Source organism: Bubalus bubalis, chromosome 1, assembly GCF_019923935.1.
Source record: "Bubalus bubalis isolate 160015118507 breed Murrah chromosome 1, NDDB_SH_1, whole genome shotgun sequence".
Classification (NCBI taxonomy): domain Eukaryota; kingdom Metazoa; phylum Chordata; class Mammalia; order Artiodactyla; family Bovidae; genus Bubalus; species Bubalus bubalis.
The window spans coordinates 114,583,079-114,602,684 of NC_059157.1; the positions used below are offsets into that span (position 1 = coordinate 114,583,079).

General features: G+C 53.2%; 1 protein-coding gene across 1 annotated transcript in view; it reads right to left on the bottom strand.

The window, feature by feature from the left end:
- Nucleotides 1-630: 630 nt before the first annotated feature.
- ITGB5 (integrin subunit beta 5) overlaps nucleotides 631-19,606 on the bottom strand; it is a 113,851-nt gene continuing 94,875 nt past the window's right edge. Inside the window, exons 11-15 of the mRNA XM_025282464.3 lie at nucleotides 9,731-9,953; nucleotides 5,796-5,899; nucleotides 3,243-3,362; nucleotides 1,769-1,935; nucleotides 631-1,129 (exon numbers count right to left, since the gene is read on the bottom strand). Coding sequence (XP_025138249.3) covers nucleotides 1,034-1,129; nucleotides 1,769-1,935; nucleotides 3,243-3,362; nucleotides 5,796-5,899; nucleotides 9,731-9,953 — 710 coding nt within the window. The 3' untranslated portion in view covers nucleotides 631-1,033. The remainder of the gene's footprint in view (nucleotides 1,130-1,768; nucleotides 1,936-3,242; nucleotides 3,363-5,795; nucleotides 5,900-9,730; nucleotides 9,954-19,606) is intronic.

The window sequence follows — 19,606 nt, forward strand, 5'->3', positions numbered from 1 at the left end:
CCAGTGATTTTCCTTGTCTATAAACAGGGGATAGGATCAGATTTGACTCAGATATGGATAGAGAGAGGCCTTAAAGGGCCCTGCAGGAAGGACAGCTGACAGGAAACTTGTTATAATGTGCAAGAAGTCACTTTATGTGGAAGCCACATCTTGACCCTTCTTCACCTGCACAATTCTCAGCCTAACACCTGGGACATGGGAAAGAAGCCAAAGGGGTGATCGTCACAGTTTCAAACCTAAGTAAAAGCTGGGAGTGTCCAAAGACATCTGCTCAGCCCTCCCTGGAGTGCCTCCCTGCCCCTGCCAAATGCCCCCTGAGTACTGCATGGAGCTCTGTGTGACGAGCCCTGGTCTGGAGTATTGGACTGGCTTGTGTGGTGTCCCTGCTGGGGACTTCAGAAAGGTAAGTGCATGTCATGAAGAGTGTCAGACACAAAATCTTTTGGTTTTAATCTTTACTTTCAATCCCAAACAATCTCTTTCCTTTTCATTACAAAAGTACTAGATGAACGTGGACAGAAGAAAGCTGACCTCTGCAAACTACATGCCTCCAACAGGCGTCTCGATCCCTTCACCAACACCCACGTGCGAGGCAGAGACAACAGGCAGGTAATTCTCGGGAATCAGAACTATACATAAATGCACGATCATTTTATTTCATACAAACATGATCAACATGAGCAAAGCCAGACTGTGGATTTTACACACTCTTGACACTCCCAAGAGCCCTCTCGTGGGGCCAGATCTGAGGCCCAGCCCTCCCGGAAGGAGGACGCGGCCCGCGTCTCAGTAGTTCATTGAGACGACAAGCTGGACGTGCTGAGGAGAGCCGAGAGTACCGCGGCCAGGCTTGGAGGGGTGGCCAGCCGGCACAGCCGGGCGCCTTCCTGCACAGGCTCCCTGCCCGGGCTTGCCGGAAGGTCTCTGCGCTCGGTGGAGCAGGGAGCAGCGATCAAGCCGAGCAGCTGTCCAGAGCGTGTCAGTCTCTGGCTTGACAGCTTGCCCCCTCCAGCCCTCTGAGGGGAAGGAGCTGTCAGTCCACTGTGCCATTGTAGGATTTGTTGAACTTGTTGAAGGTGAAATCCACAGTGTGTGTGGAGATGGGCTTTCTGTACAGAGGGTTTGAAGCCTAGAGAACACGGAGGGTAAAAGGACACGTGTTAGTTCATTCACTCATTCGAACACACAGGGTTGGAGGCCCTTCCAGGGTCAGTCACCAGGAGGGCAGCGGGCTCAGCGTGCAGGTGGAGGTGCCTGCCCTGTGCTGCAAGACTTGCTCCTCCAACCCACTGGCCTGGAAGGGCCCCGCCCTCCCCTGAACTTTCTCTCTCCGTCTCTGAAATGAGGGACCTTGTCCATCAGATGGTCTCTAAAGTCCCTTCCAGTTTTAACAGAAACTAACTAGGACTTCAGGGGGCACTCACTGTGCTCTGTCCTTGGGTAACATGCAGTCTGCTTGGGGAAGCAAGGCACACACAGACATTGCAATAGACTGTGGGTAAGGGGGTCCCCTCCTGGGCTGTGTCCAGACCGTCCAGACTCCCCCTGCTCAGGCTGTGCCCAGCACCTCTGCTCATGAGTCTCCTGACCTGGACGTGGTGTGGGGCTCTGTGCAGGGTGTTCAGAACTGGGTACCCACCACCCCTCAGGCTTCACTTCTTTGTTCTGAATGCTCCCAGGAGCCCTCTGGTGTGAGGGGCCTTTGCCTGAACTCAATTGGACCCCTAAGCTTGACATGTTTCCCACTTCCAGCTTCCCACTGGCGTACCATTTCGTAGCGGGCCCTGGATCGCTCACTCTGGAACTTGGCGAACTCTCTCCGGTCGTGGATGGTGACGAGCAGCTTCCAGATGACCAGAAGTGCAAACCCAGTCAGGAGGATGCTGCCGACCACAGCCAGGAGGATGGTCATGGCACTGGGGGCGGTCCCACACTCTGGATAGAGGACCAGGGCACGGTGAGCAAGCCGCCGGCATCACCATGCCCCCCCTCCAACCTCAGGCCCACCAGCTCTCCCCAGAGGTCCTCCTGTGCTTCATAAGACCCTCACATGGCTTCTGGGAGGTGTGGGTGGCAGGCGGGTTTCTCCAATGCACATGAAGTAAAAGATTCAAAGAAGGCTGGTGATTGTCCCAAGGCCACACAGCAAATCGAGGGCAAAGTCCAGGAGAACTTGGAGGCTGCTCCACTTTTTTCCCACACACCCTCCGCACAGCTGCAACCCCCAACTCGAAGCACCCACGCTCCAGCCCGGCCCCACCTCCCACACAGGATGCTGGACCACGTCTCAACTTTCACGTAAATGGTTTCGGGAGTAGACCAGGCGGCAGGAGGTTTCACGAAGCCGTTCCACAAGGGCTGGGCTGGGGGCCAGCCAACATTTGTAAGCCCTTAGTGTGCAGCCTTTGGAGCAAATGTGCTTATTTTCAAAGAACCACAAAGACAGCGCTTGGAAACAAAGCCTCATTCTTCAGGCGTGCATCCTGGGCTGAGACCACAACCCTTCCCTCTGCCTCTGCCTCGGGAAGGCATGTTATGTGGTCTGGCCTCATGTGGAAGCAGTTTGCAATGCTGCGAACTCAAGAGAGCAGATCTTTTCCTGCACCCTCACCCCCGCTCCAACCTCCTCCAAAGAATAAAAGGGGTCATACCAGAAACCCTAATTATCCCAAGGAAAAGGAACTGGTCCCTGGGCCCAGAGCAGGAGGCAGAAATGTCCATGTTGGGTCAGAGCGTGCTGTCCTCAGCGGCTGGGCACAGCACTTGTGGGAATGTTAACCCAGCACTCTACCCTTCCTGGACTCCACTCCAGGAAGCGGCAGCCCAGCCAGGGCCATGCATGTACCCAGAGCTCCCTGATGCCTAGCCCTGATGGTCCGGCCCTGCCTTGCACATTCACACTGCCATTAGCCATGTAGGTTAAGTGTGTTTTGTGCTTACTGTCACCCCTGTACCCCTTCCTTTGAGATGAGACACTCCCCCAGGGCAGGGCCCTATCCTCCTATAACTCCCATTCCCTCCAGTCACAGCCCCCCAGCTCCGCCCCAGCGATGGTCCCCAGATGAACAATCATTTTTCTTCTGAACTACAGCAGTCAGGTAGAGGAGGCCTTAGATCCTGATCTTCACAGGGAACTGTGTCCCTCCCCTCTCTGGAGTTTGGAAAGGATGGCGAGAAGAGGATGGGTGATAAGTCAGAAACCAAGTGGCCCGGGGGAGCAGACGGGGCCAGGCCTCACCCACCTGGCTCCCTGAGGACCGTGAGGTTGGACTTCCCACTGGGGAGCTCTGAGTAGGTGAACATCATCACACAATCCTTGGCGGTTTTGTAGAAACAAAGCACAGCCTCCTGGTCATCTTTCACTGGAAGAAAACCAAGCAGAGATGTCTTGAGTATCTCTCTGAGTAACTCGGAGCCACCAAGGGATGGGTGAAGAGCCAAATCCTGCCCCCAAAGAAAAGGGGTGCAGAGGGGCCGACTGGGAGACTCTCATATCAAGAATGCAGGCCCAGCACTGAGTTAAACTGCCCCAGGGATGCCAACTCCCCTCCACGTGAGGGAACCTCTGTAACACTCACTGTGGGGATGTGGGAGGAAAGGACGCACTGTGGCCAGGTGGGCAGGACAATGGAACTGGAGAAAGAAGCGGCTGTCCGGCTGCCCGCAGAGGCCTGAGTGAGAGCTTGCGCTCGAGCCCCCTGCCGAGAGCCAGCCACAGAGGCCGAGAGCTGGCAGTGCCGTCCTGAGATGTGAAACAAGCGTGCCACGAGGCCACGAGGCGAGAGAGAGACTCCCAGCCCCCAGCATGGTGCACACTGCTTGCCTTGCTCCCCGTGCGAAGAAGCTCCTTTCCTCACACTGCCTCACACCTGCTGTCCCCACATGGCTGTCACCTGAGGTGAAGGTGCCACCGTCCCCACCCCCTCCAGCCCCCACCCCCGAGGCATTATCCACAGTCCAAGGCTTCCCTGGGTGGGGGTTAGACTGATTTCTAGGGGGGAAGGAAGCCAGAAAGAGTGTGAAGTAAGAGGGAGGCGGGTGATAAGAGAATGACCCATGGGTCCTGAGTAACAACTGCAGGTTATGTTGTGACATGGAACGCCTTCCAGCTCCACCCTCTGTAAGCCTGTGGCTCAAAGGAGGCTCTACCTGGGACCAGACAGTTTTGAGTGGTTATCAGATGCAGAGGCCTGGGCTTTTCCTCTCAAACCCCAACCGTAAGCCCAGTCTGGCTGAGTGTGAGCAAGTGTGTGTGTGTGTGTGTGTGTGTGTGAAAGCCTGGGGGAAGGAAGGAAGGAAAGATAACTGCTGAATTTGAATAGAAACTGGGCTTTTCCTCTCAAACCCCAACCGTAAGCCCAGTCTGGCTGAGTGTGAGCAAGTGTGTGTGTGTGTGTGTGTGTGTGTGTGTGTGAAAGCCTGGGGGAAGGAAGGAAGGAAGGATAACTGCTGAATTTGAATAGAAACTGGGCTTTTCCTCTCAAACCCTAACCGTAAGCCCAGTCTGGCTGAGTGTGAGCATGTGTGTGTGTGTGTGTGTGTGTGTGTGTGTGTGTGAAAGCCTGGGGGAAGGAAGGAAGGATAACTGCTGAATTCGAACAGAAACTTTCTCTGTGAAGCAGCTGATTCAGGTCACAGCTGTGCATGAACAGCAACATTTGCTCCAGAGTGACGGAGTAGTCAGTGGGTCAGGAGAGGCATTGCCCTGTCTTTCTGTGGGTGTCCAGTCATGAGGCAATGGCCCAGGTCTGCAGGCAGAACTTGCTGTGAGCCAGGTCTCAAGTCACAAGACAGAAGCAGGGCAGGAAAACTGGCATGAGAGGCCAGACTGGGTGGGTGGGGGGCTCCCCATTGGCTCCCAGGTGCAGTACAAGCCCTGGCACACAGTAGGTGCTCAGTGACTATGCGCTGATGGCATTCATGACTTGGTTGCCATGATTTGGCCAGAGCATCAATCAAGACCAGGGAGGCAGGAACAGGGAGCAGAGAGACCTGCAGGAATTCTATCCTGGGTTCACCTGGACAGAATGCAAGCTCTGCCTTGTCTGATGCCAGCAGCATCAAGAGAGCTGTGCTGGGCTGAGGCTAAATGGGGCAGAGACTGGCTAGCTGGTCACCAAACGTGGTTTCCCAGCTTCCTGGGCGCACCTGGATGGCATTTCCCACCATTCCTGCAGTAAATGTGGCCGGGTGACTGAATTCTGGGGGGAAGTTACATGTACCCTTCCAGGTCCAGCCCATGTAAACCTCCCATCCAATCCTTCCCTCTGTCCTCCCCATTTGTAGACTCAATGGAGAGGCTTCTGAGGGCATGGGGGAGGGTAGAACCAAAACTGAGAGGGTATCTGGGCTCATGAAGGACCAATGGAGGCTTTGTCAACCAGGAACATCTTCACTTTCAGTGAGTGACAAACCAACTTCTGTTTTGTTAAGTCACTGAGGTGTGGGGCCTGTTTGTTGTGGCAGCTAACAGTACTTATTCTAACTAATACACCAACTTCTCAGGAAGCCTGGGAGAAGATGTGTCTAGGAAGGGACTGGGCCCAGGGACAGGATAGACACCGATGAACAGGGAGAGCCTGGAACCTGTGCCCTAGCCCAGGTACCCCAAGTCCTCTTGGGGAGCCAGCAAGGACTGGCCAAGGACCTGAGGCTACTTCCTAACTCAAGGCTAAAACTAGCGTCCTGTCTGCCAGGCAGCCCTGAAGACCCCCACAGGATAGAGTCTCTACGTCTCTACATCTACTGCCAGGATCCAAAAGGGGCCGGCTGCCCAGGCCACTCGGCATACTCACCGATGGTGTCCACCCGTGTGATCACCTCGTCCTTGCACAGGTTTTGGCAGGTCTGGTTGTCAGCTGAGCTCCCTGAGTGAAGCAGCAAGCACTCGACACAGTCTCTTTGGAAGAGAGGCGATAAATGTGGGTGTTAAATGCTGTGGATCAGCTCCACACATGTAACCGAGTACATGCCCCAAGAGTACAGATCCCAGCCCTCCTTTAGGCCCCTGAAGCTTTAACTTCTGCCATCTTCAGTTGCTTAGCCCTACTGTCCCCCCCGTTGCCCTCATGCAGGGAAGCCTGAAGGTCCTTGGAGGAGCCTAGGTGAGTTTAGAGATGTGTCTGGTCCCCATGTCAAGTTGCAGGCTGGAGGCCTTTCAAATTCTGACACCAGGAGCCACATCCACCTGCACTCCGCTGCGTCAAATGCCTCCCTGAGGAGTCTGCCCAACACAGGGAGCTTCTGATGATTAAAAAAAAAAAATATTCCTGGCCTTGAGGAGGGGTTCTCACACCCCCGTGGCCCAACTCCCAAGATCCCCACCAGGAGACCATCACGCAGGCAGGGCTCTCAGCCCTCCTGCACATTAACCTCTCTGGGTGGGCTTTTAGGACATCACTGCCGGGGCCCAGCCACACCCACAGAATCTGGATCTCTAGGGATGGAGCCTGATCTTTCAGGGATTGAGCAAAAAGGTGAGGGCTGAGGACCACTGTCCTGGAGACTCGGCCCTTCCCCCTTCTCCCTCCCAGACAGAGCCCACGTGGCATGGGAGCCAAGCTCTAATGGTTCATTGAGATTGTTGTGGAGGGGAGAGAGGGTCCCTAACCCCTCTGGGGGACTGTGGGGAGGTGCATAAATGGGGTGGCCAGAACTCAACTCCAGGGAGAAGTGGGTTGCAACAAAACTGCCAGCTGACTGTCCACTTGCAGCTGATGGTGCTCGGTGACCTGCAGGGAGCAAAGAGATCCCCCAAACAGGGGCTTCTCCAGGAAATGGGGTGAGGACTCTGGAGTTAAGCATGTGGGGCGGGCCACTGCCTCCTTGCAGCTGTGTCCTGGCACCAGAGTGTGGCAGGGGTGAGGGGAAGCTTACAGAGCCTCAGTGACACAGGGGACAGCAGTCCATACCCCACCGGCCTATGGGGACCAACAGGGCTGTGTGTCCGGAAGGCTGTCTGGGAAAAATATGGCAGGAAATATAACTGCCATGCATTAGGTTTCTCATTTTCATTTTTAAATTCCTTGGGATGGAGGAACCAGTTAGTACATTTCCAGGACAAAACCTGTGCAGTAGATGCCAGGCCTGAAGGGAGCTGGGAGCGTTTCATTAAGTCGCTCTATTTTACAGGCGAGGGAAATGCGGCTCTATTTTACAGGTGAGGGAAATGCGGACTCAAAGGCAGCAGGGCTCAGCACCCAGGACCCCCGCCACTCCGTCAAGTCCCTTCCCAAGTCCTTCCTCTGCTTTCTGAACATTGAGGAGGACTGCGCGAGTGAGTAGATCATGGAGAGAAAGCAGATAAGACTTTCTTACTAGGGTTCTAATAGTTTGAAGAATTCAACCATTCCAGGATGGGCCACCAAATTCCTCTCTCCCGGAATGACTTCATGGAAACATTCTGGAGTTAAACAAGTCAGAATTGCTGCATTTCCCCTGAGGCCAGAGCCCAGTGGGCGGGTACTGAGACTTGGCTGGGCACCAGGAAGGGGTGGCTCCTCCTCTGGTCCTTCACACTAATGCCGCTGCCCTCCCCCCTCCCCACAACACACTGCAAAGAAAGGTGTCTGGTTCCGGTCTCCACTAGGATTCACCACGGAGGCCTCCACCTGCAGGCCCTGCAGTCAGGAAAGGACAGGCCTGCTTCCAGGGAACATTCCCTCATCATCCACACTGGCAAATCAGTTTAACCCACGTGCTCCTCGCACTGGGTTGAAACTTGTGATTTATTATAGTCACGTATTAACATAAGTCTGGCCTTTAAACAAACAAGCTGCTGAGACAGACTCTGCTCAGGGAGTCTGTTAATTGAAATCAGCTGAGGCTGAATATGAACTCACCCAAGGTGAAGGGTGTGTTTGGTTAGTTCTAGAAAGTGGAGATTGCCTGCTCTGAAGTACCAGAGGGGAAGAAAAAGGACATAAGGCATTGGAAATCTGGTGGTTCTCAGCAAAGCGGTGAGTAGAAAAACAGCCTGAAATGAGGCACTATCAAAAGGACTTCATTTTTTTGTTGTTGTTGTTTTTTTAAAGTTACAAGTAGGCTGTGAAAGAGGCAGTGTCAGTGTGGCCCAGAGACAAGTAAGAAGGAATAGTGAGGTTCCTTGATGGCATCTCTTTGCTCTCCTTGCTCCTTTGGTGTTGTTTAATGGATGAAAAAAAAAAATCCATGTCTTCTTGGAAATGAATGCTTTAAACATTTAAAGCTAAGGCTGTCTTCCCAAGCGGCCTTTTAACTGACCTAAGCCGACCCTTTATTGCCTTGCTGCTCCAGAGGAAGGCAAAGAAACAGGTCTTATCAGCTTTTATTGTTCCACACGTATTGTCCCAGCTTCATCCCCACCTCCCAACAGCCTCACATGCCCCAAGGTCTGGGAGCACAGACTCCAAAGGGCTTTGCTGGTGGGAGCTGGGGGGAGGGTGCCTCCCTCAGGCATTACATGTTGATAATGGCTGAGAGTCCAGGCTCAGATGGCCACAGCTATTTGGGCTCCAGACCCAGGGTCCTAACCTCCTCCCCTGGGACGTTTCCATTTGCATTTCTGCTGTTTCTCCGCTCTTAGCAGGTCTACAGTGGATCTGTGTTTCTTTTCCCTTACTCTGCCTGGCTTCCCTCTAATTACACAAAATAAAATCTGGCCCTGTCTATCTTGTCTCTCCATCTGCGGCCAGCTTTCAATTACCCACGCCTGGATTATTTGTGGCAAACGTCCAGACAGGGGCTCTGCCACCCAGAACGTTTCTGAGTTCAGACTGACCGGCAGCCCCAGCCACTCGGGGAGCATGACCTCCTCTCATTAGGAGCCTGGGCCAGGCATTTGGAAGGGATATCTGCCAAAAAAAATTGCACAGTTGCATTTCCCAGCCAAAAGGAAACAACGTCTGTATTATTACTTGTTTCTGATTATCTGTGCCCCTCCCTCCTGGCCCCTCAGCACAAGGACGACGATGGCACAGCTGCTTCTCTAGCAAAAGCAAGGCAAGCTGTCACTCTTGCTCTCCCGACGCAGTAACTCCCTGCTCTCCTTCATTCCCTCTCATTTGTGCTCTGTCAGAATGTGGAGGCAGAGCTGCGAGGTCAACTGGGGAACGCGACCCTGTGGCTGGGTCAGTGGAGGCCTGGAGCCTGTATCTGGACAATCTCTGCATTCAGCAGCAACACGGAGACCCGCTCCATTATCTGTGCAAATGGAGCAGAAAATTCAAAAGCCACTGCAGTTTGTTCCTGGCATGCCTTATCTAGGTCGGATGCCCTCCTGTCCAATCTACCTTCTGATGATGTTTTGTTTAAAGCAGTATTTTCTATACAGGGAAGGTGGCCTGTGAAACACTGGGAGATGTTAATGGGGAGGGTTAAATTCATTTGGAAAAAACATGCATGCTGAATGTCCTTTTGAAATACTCAGTGACAGAGTAAGGGCTCAAGAAGATGCTATTTTGGTACCAAAATCAATTCAATTTCATTTAACCTAGTAATCTGGTAATTTCTAAACTTGAATAACAGTCTTGCTTTTTGTTGTTCTGTTTTGCTTTTGTTTTGTTTTTACAAAATCTCCATGGAACCAGAGCTTCAAAGGCCCTATTCTAGTTCATGCGAGTAAGAGTTTCATTCCCCTACAAGGTTGCATGGGCAAGGTGTGGGAGATGGGCAGTGAGAGCCTGGCGGCCCTGGAGGCTGACTGGCCAGATGGCAGGATGGTCTGGGGGAGAAGCTGGGATGGGGGCTTTACCTCTTTGTGCTGCAGGCATCGGGGCAGGTTGGGCACTTCTCACATGTCTCCCCAAAGGCCCCTGGCTCTGTGCACTGGCACTGCCCGCAGACGCAGTGCCCACGGTCGCTGCAGATGTGGCCATCCCTGGCCTGGCATGTGCTGATGTCTGTCGAGCAGTTACAGTTGTCCCCAATATAACCTGCATGGCACTTGCATTCTCCGCAGTGACACTCGCCATGGCCTAGAAGGACACACACCACACATCAGTGCCAGCCTGCTTGCACGAACACACAACCAAGCTGGTGCCTGCCACGTGCTGGGCCCTGGGGATGTAACAATGAGACACAGACTGTGCCCTCAGACTCTGACCGGGCAGACAAAGAGGGCCTGGTGCCACCACGAGGTGACACCCAGGCGCCCAGGCGGTGCATGTCATCTGCCGGGGCTGGATGCTGCTCCAAGTTTGTCCAGAACTTGGCCAAGTTGTGCCCTGGACCCAGGACCCCAGAGGACTTCTTCCTGTCTCCCCGGTTATGTGACTAACAGCCCCAGGGCTTGTGGATGTGACCCCCTATAGCAAAGGAGACTTTGCAACGTGGTAAAGTGAAGGATTTTGAGACAGGGGAGATTCTCCCAGATTATCCTGGGACCCTAAGTGCCATCACAAGGGTTCCGTGTAGGAGTAAGGCAAAGGGAGATCTGACTGCAGAAGGTGGTGGCCACGGCCAAGAGAAGCAAGATGCTGTGCTGCCAGCTCTGAAGAGAGGCAGCAGCCTCAAGGAGCCAGGAGCGCAAGGAGCACAGCTCTGTAAGATGGGAAAGGTGAGGGAAGGACCCTCCTGGAGCCTTGCAGGGACTGTGGCCCTCCTGGTACCGACACTGTAGTCAGGGAGAACCATGGCAGACTCTGACCTCCAGAGCTGTAAGAGGACACACTGGAGTCGTCTTCAGTCACCGATTTGTGGTAACCTGCCACAGCCGCAACGGAAATGCACACAGGCGCTGTCCCGAGTCTCAGTGGGATGCTCACTCCGGAGCTGTGGCCAGAGCGGGACGATTCAGGAGCAGGGGCCAAGGGCGCCAGCAGCTAACACTGAACTCACTATGAATGTGTCAGGCTTTACAGCGTGGGCTCACGGAACTCTTACAACTATCTCCTGCTCACAAGTGATGAAAACGACACACGGAAGGACGGAGCAGCTTGAGGGTGGCCACAGCGCCAGGACCCAAACCCGGAGCATGGCTCAAGGACCCACAGTCTGACCTTGAGGACCTGCAGCCTCTCAGGAGACAGAGTAGGCCCTAATCACGAGGAGAACCAGCTGAGGGTCCCCCGGCTCCCCCGTGCAGGAGGGACCCGTTCGCTCCACAGCCTCCAAGGGAAGAGGGGTCGGGCATCCCCTCCAAGCTCTGCAGGCATCAAGGGAAGGGGGGCTGCTGGGCTCAGAGGACTGTGTGTGCGCCAGGCACATGCGTGCACCTGTTGGGCAGTGAGGCGCATGGGGAGTGCAAACTTCCAGGGGGCCTGACTGTTCATGGATCTCCTGTTCTCTGTGCTAATACAGCGGAAAGCAGTGCTACAAATGGCAGTTTTTTAAAAAGTCTTCCTTACACTACTATTGTAGCATACTTTCCTTTCTCATGCCATTCTTCTAAGACTGATACCAAAAGGACCAAGAATTTGTATTTACTGAGAACCCACAGACACACTAGCAGGAGACCAGACAGACAGGGGATGGCGTCAGATGTCGGGGGAGGGCTTGCATTCTACTCCCACCCCTGAGTCAGCTGTCCTGGTAGTTGGGTCTCAGCACCTTCTGTGAGGGCCCCCAGCGAGTGTGATCCACAGTTCAGGTCAGGACCTAACTTCAGAGCGCTGCTTCACCCCTACTTCCTTCTTGTCCCCCTCTCTGCCCAGTCCTCACTGTAGTGCCTGGGACCTGCGGGACGCAAGGGTGGCCATCTGGAGCCAACAAGCCTCCCCCACCAAACCCCCCACACATGGACCACAGCCCAGGGACGCAGAGCCCCGGCAGACACTGCACTGGGCAACAGCCCCCCCACACACACACACTTCACAGGCAGCGTGGAGGCATATGGCAGCCCTCTGGGAGAGGTGAGGAAAGCCAGGCCCAGCCAGGAGGAGGCTGCGGAATGCAGTTTAACTGCCTGGAAGCTGGCGTGCGGTCTGTGGGCCACAGGAGAGAGCAGCATCCCTGGCTCAAGGGTTACGGTTAGGGGGGGAGCAGAGCACACAGCCACTCCAGGGAGGGAGGCCTGCACACCCCTCCTCTCCTCCAGTCCTCGAACAGCCATGGCAGGCAGGAAATCACCCTCCACAGGGAAGTCTTCCCAAATGAAATGGATCCAATCCACATAGCTAGCTCCCTCACTCTCGACCTCGGGACCACATTGGTCAGGAGCCTGTTTTAAATTAAAATGGTTCACTGTCAGGGTAATTTCTGCCCCCCCCCCAACATTTTATTATGAAAATTCCAAACCTGCAGCCAAGATGAAAAGACTGTGGTGTGAACATCCGCCTGTTTACCAGCTCTCCCACCGCCAGCGTGTTACCTGCTCCATCACACATCCCTCCCTCCTTCCATCCATCATTTTTAAACGCATCTCAAAGTGAGTGCACTTCAGGGGTAGGTTTTTCATTAGCTCTGGCCTCTCCAATGGCTTGTACATAGCAGCATCTCATAAAGCAAAAATATCAGAAGAGGCATGGCTGGTGCCATATTTACATGCAGCAAAGACACTACTCAGGCCAGAGAGACTGCTTGTTTGACCTGGATGAGTGTTGTTTTCCCTCTTACTCTGTATTTGGCAGCAATGTACAATGAACCAGATGTAACCTGACAACTATTCCAAACTGTCAGTGGTTTGGAGAAGAGGTAGTTTATTATTTTTTGTGGTGAAGTGTGGGTATGTGTGTGTTGAAAGAAGAACTTGCTCCCCATTGTGACTGAGCATCTCACGTGAAAAGATCTGCTCAATGAGAAGATAGCAAAGTTGCCAACTGCTCGTACTTTCCCCCATGATTGTTGACTGGCAAGTAAACCCAGCTGCCTCGGGCACATATGACCCATGAGAACCCAAGAGCTCCAAAACCCAGCCCAAGGTCAAAGCAGTTGAATGTGTCCTGGATCTGGGGTGTGAGCAGAGTTAGGAGTCACAGGCAGGAGATACTAGGAGTCGGTGGTCACCACTGTGGCTCCGTGGTGAGGGGCAGGACTCATGGCCAGAGACGTAAGCCATCCCTGGAAGCCACGCCCCCAGCACCTGAGCAGCGAGGACATGGAGAGAAGGAAACGCTGTGCAAAGAGCCTGTGAGTGAGGACACAAGAGCTGTGCCATTAGTGGGGGCAGCAGGTGGGAGGCACAGAGGCCACAGGACCCTGGAAAGTCCTCATCCATGGGGCTTTTTGGCTTCTAACAGTTGCCAGTTCCAATACAAAGTCCCAGCAAGTCACACTAGAGAGAAGCCACACTTGGTGGAATGGCTGAATCCGCCTAAGGGCTGTCCTCAGGGACTCCCTAGATGGCCCCAGTTTGTCCGTCAGGTGGTCCATTGCCTCCCAAGACAGTGTAAAGAAGCTCCAGCAGAGAGGGGCGCATGCACTTTGCCCTCCTTCACTCCCACGGCAGATCCTACCGTCTAATCAGGGGAGTCTCTGCCAGGGAGCCTGGGATTAGCCTCAGAATCACCCTCAACACCGTCCTCCAAGGACGGTCTCCCAACCAGAGGAGCTGGCAACAAGGCACAGCCACGCGCCATCTCAGCCTAAAGCTTCCACGTCTCCTCCAGAAAGCGTGACCTGTACAGAGTGTCACAAAGCATGTAAATCTGGTCACAATGTATGCTAACCCAAACATCTCAGACCCTGCAGTTGGGCCTCAACCTGCCTTTCCCTCGACCCACACAGGCAGATTTCCACATCCTCTGGTCAGCCCTTGGCCTCTCCTAATGCCCTAGGAGGACCATGTGTTATTAAAATGACAAGGGCCACTTGGGTCCCATCCCCAGGCTCAATAACCCATCTATTACCAGGAGAGCTGCACGGGGAACGGGAACACCCAGAGGGCCGAAGCAAGGAGTCCTTATCATAACAGAGCTCATTTATAATGCTTCCCCAGCACCTTGGCAGAGTGTGCTGAATTTCATGATGCCTGTTTAATACTCTGCAGACGTAAAAAATTTTTTCATTACATACAGATAGGGATACTGAAGGGCATGTGAAAGCACTTTGTAAGCTGTGAATTGCTACATGTGCAAGTTATTATTAGTACCTTTGTTGGAATGATTGATAGTTAAATGGACAGGAAGTTGTAAATGTGTCTATTTATACAGAATTTCAGCTCTACAGAATTCAACAGCTTTCCATCAGCAAAACGGTGCTTGTGTGGGCCACGGGCCAAGATGCAGCCCCCTGCCTCCCTTGATAAAGTAGAATACGGGCTATTCAGAGGCAGGGGTGCCGTGGAAGCGGGCAGGAAGGAGCTGCTGGAGAGGAGGGATGGGGGGCCTGTGAGGAAGCCCCAGCCAGAACCAGTGCTCTGCAGAGGCCAACAAGGGCAAATTCTATAGTGCAGTGGTATGTGAGGGTGGAATCCAGTGACAAAGTGGTGAGGCAGTGGCCACAAACAGCATGGCAGCTCCCACAAGGAATCTGGTTGTTCAGGGAAAGGAAGAGATGGGGAGCAAGGAGGCTGGGGATTTTAAAGAGGGGATATTTAAGCATCCTTCTGATTAAAGAGAAAGATACAGAAAAGAGAAAATCTGGTGGCAAGTGGAGGGATCAAGGGAAGAACAAACTCTAAAGAGATCACAGCAGAAAGAGACTGAGGTGGGGAGGAAGTGGTGGGGAGTGGTGAAGGGAGACTGAACGGCTTGGGGTGAGGGCTGTGGCCGGAGGAGCTCAGGATAACCCTGATCAGCTGCGTGAAGGGCTGGGGCTGTGCATACTTGTTCAAGTGTGTGAACCATGTTCAAGTGTATCCTGCACCACTGGCTATGTCACCTTGGGCAAATCTCTAAACCTGACTGATGATCACGTCCTTATCTGTCCATGAGAACAATGCCTTCCTCATGGGAGTGTCTTCAGAAATACTGATGTTACTGCAAATCAAGCCCTATAGTGCAGCAGCTGACACAGGACTGCCCTTGGAGCGGAGCAAGCAAGGATCAGTGCTCTGGACAGTGGTCACAGCACTGTTCCGGGGTGATCAGAAGACAGGGATGAGAAAAAGTATGGGACTGTTCCGTGGAAGGACACAACTTCAAAGGGGGGGAGTTCAAGGGAGTGGAAAGCAAGGATCTGCCAGGCGAGGGGTGACTGACTCAGATAGGAGACAGCCAGGCCCCCTGTCCTCAGGAAAAGGAGGGGTGGACATTCCTGCATGAGGCAAAGGGTGAAGGGGAGTAAACACACCACGGAACATGGGTGATAGGCAACAGAGCAGGGATACAGGAAACATTGAGGAACCGAGGCGGTAGAGCGGCGGCTCACACGTGGCTTCTGAAATCAGGGAGCCTGGGTTGCCTCCTGATTCTGCTATTTGCCAGAAGTAACTGATGTTTAACCCCTCTGTATGTTAGTTTCTTCATTTTAGAAGAGAGCCAATAGGGGCTTCCCTGACAGTCCGGTGGTTAAAACTCTGTGCTTCCACTGCAGGGGGAATGGCTTCCATCCTTGGTTGGAAAACTAAGGTCCTGCATTTATGCCATGCAGCATGGCCAAAAAATAAAAATTCAGTAAACTGTAACTTTAAATAAAATCTAGAACACTCTTTAAAAAAATAAAATAGGGCCAATAATGATGCCTCCCTTGTGGGCTTGCTGTTATGAGTTCAATCACTTAACCTGTATAAAGCACTTGTGTTTGACATATGGGCTTCCCTGGTGGCTCAGTGGTAAAGACTCTGCCTGCCAAGCAAGAGACTCAGGTTCTATCCTGGGTTGGGAAGATCCCTGGAGAAGGAAATGGAAACCCACTCCAGTATTCTTGCCTGGGAAATCCCATGGACAGGGGAGCCTGGTGGACTAAAGTCCATGGGGGTCACAAAAGTGTCAGACACAACTTAGCAACTAAATGACAGAAGTGCTGAGTCAACGCTAGCTAGCTCCATCCTTGTCGCCGTCACAATAGAGGGGGGGTGAGGGAAGGGAAGCCTGGAGCAGATGATCTCAGAGTTCGGAGAGGAAACACTTTCTGGGAGCTTGGATCAAAGACTTCCAAGGTTAGGGAATTCCTTGGAGGCTCACTGGTTAGGACTCAGCGCTTTCACCGCCGGGACCCAGGTTCAATCTCTGGTTGGGGAACTAAGATCTGGTTAGCTGCATGGTACAGCCAAAGAAAAAAAAAAAACAGACTTCCAGAGTTACAAGCTCCCGGAAAGTGACTTAATCCACATCCAGCCCAAAGAGAGAACACTCAGGGTTTGGTGGGACCGCTCGCTGGACCCCAGAGCTTTGCTGTGGAGGCTGACACCCAATGGTGCCGGAGGCCCTGTTTTGTGTGTGTGTTGGAGGAGGGGGGTGTGGGGGGCGGGGTTCCAGCCTCAGCAGGGAGAGCAGGACATCTGAGGCAGAGCATATGTGGCCCTCGGCTCCCAGCTGGACGCCGGTCTGCAGAGACCCAAGAGGGCCCTGGGGTGACTTCAGAGAACTTGCGTGAGAGCCCTGGGGCTGGAAGAAGGAGCGAGCCAGCCTGGGACGGGGCAGAAACAGAAGTGGGTGTCTTCTCCCCATCTTGGCCCAGCCCAGGAACAAGGGTTACCACAGACGTCAGATGCTTTGGGTACAAATCATCTCTCTCCACAGCAGGTCCAAAAATAGTTTCCATCCAGCTTGGGAATGCACTGCTGCTTCCTTCACTGATCAGCTTGCAGCCCTTCCTCTCCAGGCTGAGGAGTGGAGGGCTGCGTCCCTCACTCCCGTCTCTTCCTCTCCCACTGGCAGCATCCCTCTCTCATCCAAGTATATACTCCAGCTTCTGCCTCCCTCACAGCCCCCAACACTTCTCTTCCCACAGCCCTCTGTCTGCCCGTCATCTCCCCCTCCTCTCTCTCCCACTCTTCCCAGGACGGGCAGCATGTAAACAGGAAGTGGTTAAGAGAGAAAAGAAAAAGAAGGGATGTGGGCTGGAAAACCTCCGCTCATCTGGGTGATTTCCCTGCCACAGAAGTCAGGCCTTGTCTGCGGTGTGGACACCTCTGGGTGACACCCGGGGCACAGCCTCTAGAACTCTCTAACAGCCGTCTTTAAAAAAAGCAGGAAAACCAACTCAGAGCTTTGTGTGCCTCCAGTCCCCCGGTGTCTGTGTGACTCGGGGATCCCAAGCCACTGCTGAGGCAGACAGTGCACAGCCCTGCCCTCCTTAGCATCAGCCAGTGTCCAGAGCTGCTCTCTGAGCCTGTGGACACAACAGCAGACAGAAGGGCATGGTCACAGACATCCTGGCACTCACACAGTCTCCATGGTGAACCACAGCCAGATCTGGGCTGCCCTCCTTGTGGCCAAACACACACACAGGCTTCTAAAGGGTCCGTGTCTGTGTCCGGGGCTGGGAAGGGGAAAACCCTCCTGAGAGACACTCTTCCTGGCGCCTGGCCCAGGAGCAGGTTAGGATTACATAACAGCCGAGTGTTCTCGTGTCATGAGTCTGGTCCCCATGGGAAGGGCCCCTCCCTGTCTCAGTGTTCCCTTCCATGCACTGGCTTTTGGTGCTGGAAAAAACAGAGAACAGGGAAATGCACAGGACATCTCCTCAGTTCCCATGTGAGCGATCTCGGCCTGGCTCCGGACACCTCAGCGGAAACTAAATAAATCTCCAAGGGCAGGAGAGAAGTTGCTCTTGAAGGGTTGTGTCCTTCTCACCACGGGCTTCCCGAGCCTGTAAACACAGCCTGCTCTTGCCAAGGATGAGTTACTGACTGGAGAACTTGCCAACTAAGGGCTGCCCCTCCCAAAGAGAGCACAGCGCTCCTTGCTCCACACCAACCCCGACGCCAGCTCTACAGAAACTCTCCTCAGACCCACTCGGCCCTACCTTGCCACTCGACTTGGAACCCCTCAGCTGGGGGCACCTCTTCTGGACGGAGCTACCTACCGTGCAACCTCTCCCAGCCACCTGCTGGCTCTGGCAGCGGTCCAGCTTCTTCATCAATAAAAAAGGCGCAGTGGCTTGTCTATCTCACAGGACCAGGGGAATTCTCTGTTAATGTGCACTACAGGAACTGTATCAGGTACTGCCTTTCAGGAATGTCTAATTTCACTGAGACATCAAGTCATTAAAATCTCTTAATAGAGAAACTTTTTGGGGTACTTACAACAGGACAGGCATTGTTCTAAGCACTTAATCTGAATGTTCTCATTAATAGTCCCACTGATATAATTATTACCCTAATTTTTGCAAGTATGGAAAATGAGGCCTAGAGAAGCCACGTAATTTATCCAAAGTCACAAAGCAGGTAGGAGTCAGGGCTGGGGTTGGAACCACATTTGTTTGACTCTGGAGCCTAACCACTACATGCACTGCCTCTCCAGCCCAGTCGTGACTTAGTCATGACTAAGTCAGAACAACTAGAACAACACACAGGATAAATGTTCAAGGTGACCCAGGGTATTTTATAGCTTAAAAATGTGCAACCGACCCATGCCCAAGGCTGGCCCTTTTAATCACTGATCATTAAATCACTCTTGGCCTCTATTTTCCTATGTGAACAGCAAGTAGGTAACTAGGTGGGCTCTCCCATCCCTCCACACTGGCACTTGCTATTCCAGGTCAGAGCAGCGAGAGACTGGGACAGGCTCTAGGCTAAGCTACAGGTTTTGGAATAGTAGAGGACAGAAGGCATTTGGGGTGCAAAAAATGGGATGCATCCCTTTGTGAGGATGAATAGAGAGAGTGGGCAGCCTGGAGGGGAAGTATTTGAAAAGGAGAGGTGGATGAGAATGGCCACCCAGGGGCTAGACATGGGTCTGTTTGTCTGCATGTGTGTTTGTAGGCGTACGTGTTTGCGGGCAAGTGTGTATAGAAACCGACAGAAGGGAAGGAAGGGAAAGAGGGCAGGAGGCCGACTGTGGAGGAAGGAGGGCCTGAGGGCTAGACTGAGGAGCGTGAATTTATTCCGTAGCCCCCAGATGGCTGGACAATAAACTCCCTTCCCGAAAGGGAGGCTGAGTGCCTCAGCTGGACACTGCGACGCTCCCCTGGTTGAGTCCTCACACTACGGTCTGTCCTTTCCCCAGGTCAGTGTCCATGTGGCCTCCTCCATCACTTCCCTAAATTGTCAACTATGTCATGACACCCTTTCGCTTAAAACTCAACAGCTCCTCACCACCGAAAGCACAACTTCCACATTTAAACTGTTGTCCCCAACATACGGGGCTGTTCGAGGCCTACCTCTCGAGTCTGTTCAGCTGCCCCTGTGCCCCCAGGCACCCCAAGTTCTGGCCATTCCAAACCACTCCAAGCTTCTGAAACATGCTGAACTTTAGTGTATCTTTGTTTTGAAACAATTACTTTGGCTGCAGTATATATTTGTTTTTTTATATATCTGCAGCATATATTTATTTTTAAACAACTACTCTGGCCGCAGTATGGGGAGTAGACAGACTAGGAGAGTGGCAGTACAGATGGGGAGGAGACGGATTTCAGACAGAAGAGGGGAGTGCACAAGACTTGGTAGTAGAAGGAATGCAGGAGTTGAGGAGACGGTAGGAAAAAGGATGATTTCCAGGTTTCTGGCTTGTACAGGTGGATGAAAGGGGGAGATAAGGAAAATCAGGAGAGAACCACGGCTGGGAAGAAGATCATAAAATCAGTCTGAAACGTCCTGAGATTGAGGTGCATTTAAGACATACAAAGCTGAAGGGAGCTTGGAAGC